Source organism: Manacus vitellinus, unplaced genomic scaffold (genome assembly GCF_001715985.3).
Source record: "Manacus vitellinus isolate BGI_N305 unplaced genomic scaffold, ASM171598v3 scaffold_119_pilon, whole genome shotgun sequence".
Taxonomy (NCBI): domain Eukaryota; kingdom Metazoa; phylum Chordata; class Aves; order Passeriformes; family Pipridae; genus Manacus; species Manacus vitellinus.
In genome coordinates, this window is record NW_021938894.1 from 366,384 (window position 1) to 373,442 (window position 7,059).

The 7,059-nt window shown below is 51.0% G+C and overlaps 1 protein-coding gene across 1 annotated transcript in view; it reads right to left on the minus strand.

Annotated features, from left to right (window-relative positions):
* Window positions 1–7,059, minus strand: part of NUP98 (nucleoporin 98) — a 29,584-nt gene that overhangs the window by 16,894 nt on the left and 5,631 nt on the right. Inside the window, exons 7-14 of the mRNA XM_029965753.1 lie at window positions 6,130–6,267; window positions 5,467–5,554; window positions 4,575–4,667; window positions 4,075–4,215; window positions 3,058–3,191; window positions 2,114–2,301; window positions 1,144–1,260; window positions 3–92 (exon numbers count right to left, since the gene is read on the minus strand). Coding sequence (XP_029821613.1) covers window positions 3–92; window positions 1,144–1,260; window positions 2,114–2,301; window positions 3,058–3,191; window positions 4,075–4,215; window positions 4,575–4,667; window positions 5,467–5,554; window positions 6,130–6,267 — 989 coding nt within the window. The remainder of the gene's footprint in view (window positions 1–2; window positions 93–1,143; window positions 1,261–2,113; window positions 2,302–3,057; window positions 3,192–4,074; window positions 4,216–4,574; window positions 4,668–5,466; window positions 5,555–6,129; window positions 6,268–7,059) is intronic.

Below are 7,059 nucleotides of genomic sequence, written 5' to 3' on the forward strand. Positions count from 1 at the left end.
TGGTGTAGAACCGGGTCACCTCGTGCGCCTCCTCCTCCTCGCGCTCCCCGTCCGGCCGGTGGTTCTCCTCGGGGGGCACCGACAGGAAGAACCTGGGAAACGAAGGGCAACCTGGGATTACTGAGTCCCGAGGGGCCTGGGCCAACGTTCCTGCGGAGGGCCAGGAGTTGGACCTGGATGATCCCCGGGGGTTTGTTCCAGCTCAGGATATCCTATGATTAAACTTCTGCTGCCTAGCCACACAAAAAGCCAGCAGGATGACCTGAACTGCAGAATCAGGGATTGTTCCCCTTCCCTCCACCCCTGCTTAACAATCTCTGCCTTCTGTCACCTGGGGCTCCCAGCAGGACACTGGTGAGACCGGGAGAGGGGCCCACAGTGGTTGGGGACTGAAGCACATGCCCTGTGAGCAGAGCCTGGGTGACACGGGGCACTCAGTCTGGAACAGAGGCTACAAAGGGGCGTGTACAGCTCCCAACCCCTCTGCCCCCAAGGAACTGCCCAGTGCAGGGCCAGGGTGACCCCACTCCCACATCAGTTCTTACTTCTGGGAGCTTTCAATAAAATCAACATGCTGAGCTGCTTAGAAGTTTTTTTTTCAGCCTCTGATTAAAAGAACCCAAAGGAAAACCAGACTTCAGCTGAACTATGGCCAGAGGTTTTTAGAGGAAGTTGGAATTCTGGCTTTGGGGGAGCCTTAGAGGTTCCTCTCTTTAATCTGTACAAAATACATGTGCAGAAAATAGAAACATGAGATGTCAGGATCAGTGGAGCTTCCCTGCAATTCCCACATCACTGAGGACTAACCATAAAAGGTTCTTCTCCCCTCAGGGCAGAAGGGACCTTAAAGGTTTAGCACTTAGCTCAAGGAATGTCCTGGTTGTTCACTACAGGGAATGAAGAGAGACTCATCCAGAAAAACAAGTTGCTCCACTGCCCCTGATGTTGGGTAGGGTGACCTGGCAGTGCCACACAGCAGTGACACAGAGTTCATTCAGGAGGAAATGAATGTCCCAGCAGGTCAGTTGCTGCCAGTGACCAGCTAAGGTGACAGCCCTGAGAAGAACTCCCTGTTCTCCAGCGGTACCAGAGGCAGCACCAGGCTGACTCCTGCTGAGGACCAACCCCGAGGTGCTGACACACCTGTCCCCGTTCTCGGGGTACTCGGACGGGGACGCCAGGTCCTCGTTCTCGCGGCTCACGGGGGAGAACAGGCTGCTGCTGTTGAGGTTCTTCAGAACCAGCTTCTTGATGCTCTTCCTGAAAGCAAAACACACCAACACTTGGGCATTTGGATCTACCCACTGCATAAACACACATTTCATGCTTAATTCAGATGGACCAGAACCAGCTCTAGGACCTGTTCCCACACTCAGGACATATCAAGTGTCCTGTTGGAGATACCAAAACTCTTTCTGGAATTCCATTCAAGGCTTTGGTTTATGGGTAGGTGTAAAATGCACAAGTCAGTGAAAGTCTCAAAGCCCAAGCTCAGCAAACCACTGGGTTCCCCGTTTTTCAAATCAGTTTTTCCAGAGGCACAGAAGGTCTGCCCACAGGTGCAGGTTCATTTTACTGCAGGGTCAGTCTACTTTGTGCTCTTTGTTTTTACTAAACTACAAAGCTTTCCAAACCCCTTTTTTCTTTGATTGTCACTGATGCCCCAGAAGACTGAACCCAAAAGGCTCACTTGGGCGGATCCACAATTTATTCCTCACAGAAACATGTGTGGATCTGAAACAGAACCAGGGCTGGGATAAACCCACCAGAAATGTGCCTCCTTGCTGAGGGCAGCAGCAAACTTGGTGACACTCTTAGTGAAGGAGGAGGGAGTATTACCCTGTGCAAGCTTTCCTGGTAAGAATTCCTACTTGATTTCATAGGAGCTTTGCTCCCATTGTGGGTTGACCTCATTTTACAGCTTATTGGGCCTTAACAGTTTAAGCTGAACTTTTTCACCTCCTCTGCAGAACACAGTTCTATTCAAGTCTTACAGAAAACTCGCCATCCCTATTCCTATTTGCACCAGGGCACGAAATGACAGGATTTAGGAAGCTCCCCAGGAGTTACTCAGCCTGACGAGAAGATTCTCAGCCCTGCCCCAGACACTGACTTTGGCATGAAGGCCCCGTTGGACAGGGAGGGCTCGTCGTCGTCCAGCCCGTCGAAGAGCTTGGACTTGGCGGATCCCGACGACTGCAGGGCCTTGGGCCGCACCCGGGTCGCCGGCCGGGGGGTCAGCTTGTAGTGAGTGGGTGTTGTCAGGGCTTTCTGGGCTGCTGGGTTGGTTGGCTTCAGCCTCTGAAACAGAAACGGGGAGAGTTGGAACTGCCAGAGCACGTGCTGTGAAGGTTTGGGGACGGCTGGAAGGTGCTCCAGCCCAGGGCCTGGAAATGCAAAGGGGATGAGAAGTCACGGGGGAAGCAATAAACAAACTCAGGTAGGAGGCCTCCAGGAACAGCCCCATCCATCAGCCTGGATCTGTGTGCCCCCCAGGCCCTGTGCTGGGCTCCAGCTGCAGGGCAGGACCCATCTCCAGCCTCTGGAATCTGCCCTGGGGAAGCAGCCACTTACAACCTCCCCTAACACTTCAAAAACCTGAACAGTGTTTGGTTTGTTGTATTTTAAACAAGCCAGCAGGGAAAGGTTTGTCAGAGACTCTCAGAGATGTCCTAAGCAAAGCTCAAGCACATCTCTAGAATTATTCCAAGCATTAGCAACTACCCATCTTTATTCCCAACCAGCAGCAGTGAGCACAAGAACTCCAAAGGCAAGGCTCTGCTGCAGGCAAAAGCAGGAAGTCATGGAATGGTTTGGGTTGGAAGGAACCATAGAGATCATCCAGCTCCAACTCCCCTGCCACAGGAGGGAACCTTCCACCGGAGCAAGACAAAGCAGTTTGTGCCTTGGAGAGGGTCAAAAGCCACTGCACCACTGGGAGAACACAGAGAGCAACTTATTTCGCTGCTCCCTGTGCATTCAAGTGAGGACAGTGAACACAAACCAAAGTAACTTCAACTCTGCCCCACAAATGAGTTCAATGTGTTGTGCTCTTACCTCCTCTTTCTTCTTTGGGTCGGACATGGGGTTTCTGAAGAGCGGGGAGTCTCCGAAGGGGGAGTAGGTGAGGCTGTTGAGGTGCTGCTGCAGGACAGCCTGCTGGGCCGCCGAGGCGTTGGGGTCTGTCAGGGCTGCAAGACAACAGCACTGCAGCTTTACAGCCCTGCTGCTGAGCCAGGGCAGGCAGGGACAGCGTCTGCCACAGCACCTCCTCCTCCAGAGTGTGCAACCACGTTCCCTAAGCTCCCATGGCTGAAGAGCTGAGGGTATGGAGAGCTACAGGGCAGTGGAAGAGCCTGGCCTGCCAAAATACTCAGCTAGTCCAGCTGGCTTCTGAAAGGCTGGGCAGGGCAAATATTTCATGCAGAATTTCTGCATTGCTGCTACAGCAACCAAACTTACAGGTCCTCTCTACAGGGCACTCTTAATTTTGTCTCTCCATCTTCTAGTATCTAATTTTAACTCCCATTAAAATGCTCTAAGTGCTCACACTGAAGCATTCAAGCCACCAAGAGCAGCTTAATTCTAATTCCAAAAAACCCAGAGTGAATCTGTGCATTCCTAAAGAACAACAAAACCATTCTCAGGAACAACAGCTTACTATCAGGGTCTGCAACAAGTCAAGAGGAGAGCTGGAGACTAATGGATCTTATTTATGTTCCCAGTGGCCCAATAAAGTCCCTCCAGGTCCCTTCTATCTGGAATTACTGAAGAAGCCAATGCTGCATTTCCCTATTTTTTTGTAAGCACCTACTCTTGCTGCCCAAATCCAATGATAGGAAATGTCAGTAACCTTGAAAACAAAGCTTAAGCGACTTGGAATTACTTAAAAATATACATATAATTACAAAAAAAAAAAAAAACCAGGTCATTAACACAGTCTCCACTGCTCCTGAGGACAGAAGGGGCCTCCAAGATGTTCTGTCACCCCAAAGCCTTTGGTGAGGTGTGCTCCTGTGCTCAGGCACACGGGACACAAGGCAGGAAGCAGCAGCTGGGTTCAGGGACACTCACCTACAGCAGGCTGAGGGGCCCCAAAGCCCAGAGTGGCTGTGGAGGTGTTGAATCCCGGCGCTCCAAACGCTCCCGTTCCCAGCGTTCCCCCCAGCTTGGGCTGGGTGTTTCCAAACAAGGACGTCTGTCCTGCCCCCAGAGCTGTGACAGGAGAGGTGAATGTCACTGACTGTGACACTGTGGCAAGCTTACAAGCCCAGCAAAGAATCAGTTCCTTACTGAACTGCAGGAAACACTGCCCGTGTCCATGGATGCTACACGCAGGACTCACGGGATCAGACCAGAGGGTCTGAACACAGAGGACCTCACCAGTTCCACCAGTGCTGCCCAGTTTCTAATAGGTCATTAGCACTGAGTTAACAAGCTCTGAAACTGGGATCCCTGGCTTGAAGCCTTCACAGCCTTTCCTACCTCAGTTACAGGCAATCCCCAGGCTGGATCAGCACTGCAGTCCGATGACTGGGCTTAGGCTGGGAAGAGGTGAGCTGGGAAACTCTTACCTGTTCCAAACCCTGTTCCAAGTCCAGTTCCTAGAGTCCCAGTTGCAGGTTTATTTCCAAACAAACTATTTCCAGCAGTGTTGGCACCAAAACCTTCAAGAACAGAACGAGCAGCTGATTAGAAGTGAAACTAAACCCAAGTGTTTAAATTAAAAAAGCGAAGAGCCCTGCCACAGTCAAGGGCAAATCTCACACTCTTTCCAGCAGTGCAGGTTAACCTGACAAGCAGCAAAGAGCAATTTCAGTGGCAATAAACATATTAAAGTTATGAATATAACACTAAAAACGGCACAGAAAAATGCTGGTTTGCCTTCTAAAGCTTTTCAGTTTGTTACAAACTCCAAGGTTTTACTGAAAGCCAGAGCTGATGGGATGGTACTGATCTGGCAACAGAGTAAACTGTATTTTCTTCAACTGCCCGGAAGGAACAAACCCTACTTGACACTGTTCATACCACACACCCATTTCTGTGACTCCCACCACAGAGCAGGTGGGAATTCTGATTTGCACAAGCACAGCTCAAGGACACAGTTCAAACTCCTGCGATGGGCACCACAAATCCAACATGGTATCATGTTCAGTGCTCTTCCTGATGTATCTCAGGATCCCATTGTCCCTCCTGGCCACCACAGACTGCACCTTCTCTTAGGGACTCACCAAACCGTGGTACTTAACCACTTAAGGTACTTAACCTTCTGCCTCAGGTTGTTCCACAAAAGCCAAGGTACAAACCAGCACCCACCACATTTCCCTGCACCTTTAACACTCTCGATCCCTGAGCACGTGCTGCTCACAGCCAGGGTGTGGCATAAGCAGGACAGGTTGAAATGACTGAAATGCCACTGTTTTTCCCTGCTCCCCAGGTGGCAGGGTCTGGAGGGGGGTTTGTTACCGAAGAGCCCACCGCCCGTGGTGGTTCCGAACGACGGCGCGCTGGTCGTGGTGGCTCCAAATCCAGCAGGCTTGTTCCCAAACAGGGTCTGAAGGGAGAAGAAAAGGAATTTAGAAACCTGGCAGGCTGATATTGCAGGAGTTGTATTGGTGTTTGGCTGCAGGCAAGGAGGCAGAACTAAGGCCAAGCACAACTGAGCCCACACAGCCTCCCACGAGCTGGGGGGTATCACAAGCCACAAGCACCTCCCAAAACCAACTCCCAGGGTTGGACTCGAGGGGCTTAAGGGTCTTTTCCAACCCCAGTGATTCTGTGATTTCACTCCACCAGAACCAAAATGACTGAATATCATGACTCAAGTTCATTTTTGGTTCAGGCATCACCACAACTTCCAAGCTGGATTTCCAGCCCTGCGCTGAGGAAGCCTTGGTGCCACCCAGGCACTGAGAGCCTCGGCCTCTCCTGCTGTTTTCATCCCTCCACACATCACTCGTTAAAAAAATGGCTCTGTTACACGTTTATCCTTCAGTTTACATCAAACCACCCTGTTCTTGCATCTCAGGCATCTTAACTCCTAAGCTAACACTCCTTTCATGGAGGTCACTGCCCCGGGACAGGACTGGGGTTGGTTTTCTCTCTTTCATTAGTAAGGCACAAACATACCGAACCACCAACACCAAATCCTGTGTTGGCTTGTCCAAAAAGGCCCGTTCCCGTTCCAAATCCAGTCCCAGCATTTGTATTGGCAGCTGTCCCAAAAAGGCCTCCGGGCTGCGAGGGCTGGGTGACCCCAAAGAGACCCTACGAACAGGAACCAGGTAAAGGTCACGCTCCAAGGCTTTTCCAAGTCCAGCACTGACAGTAACAGATCCAACACACAAAATCAGGCAGTAAAATGATGGTACATTAGCCCTTGTGCTGGGGGAAGAGGAGGGAGGAAGAGCATTCCAGAAGCTTTAGTCCTCCAAGAAATTAGTTACAAAAAGGAAATTAAAAAAAAACCAAAACAAAACCTGAAGAATTTATGCTCTTAGCTTTAAAGGATATTGGAATTTCCTCATGGCTGAGTGAAGGAGATGGAAAAGAAACAATTCACAGGGTTTTCTGGGAGAAGTCACAACAAATTCACAATGGATATAGGATTTTTGGAACCAAAGTCCCTAGTTATGCAACAGGCCACAGCTATGCAGCATCTTTGTGTCACAAGAGCCCAGGACTGCTGCTCATTAGTCACCATGAAGTCCAGAACAGTTAATGAATTCCCACAGGAGGTTAATCATGGAATTATATTATCTGTGTGAACAGGAATGGAAACACTAGAGTTGCTGGAGAGCAGTGTGCCTGGAGAAGGGAACGGGCACATTAGTGGTGCCCAGCTGAGTGCTGCCCGTTATCCTGACACAGCCTCACTGGCAGGAGGTTCTCCCTTGGCCACAGCATTCCCAGCTCAGCATCCTGCTTCCACCCAGCTGGGCTGCAATGGGAGGGAAGGCCCTGTCCCACGGGCTCCCCACCCCATGGGCTCTCTGCCCCACAGGCTCTCTGCCCCACGGGCTCCCCAGCCCACAGGCTCTCTGCCCCACAGGCTCCCTG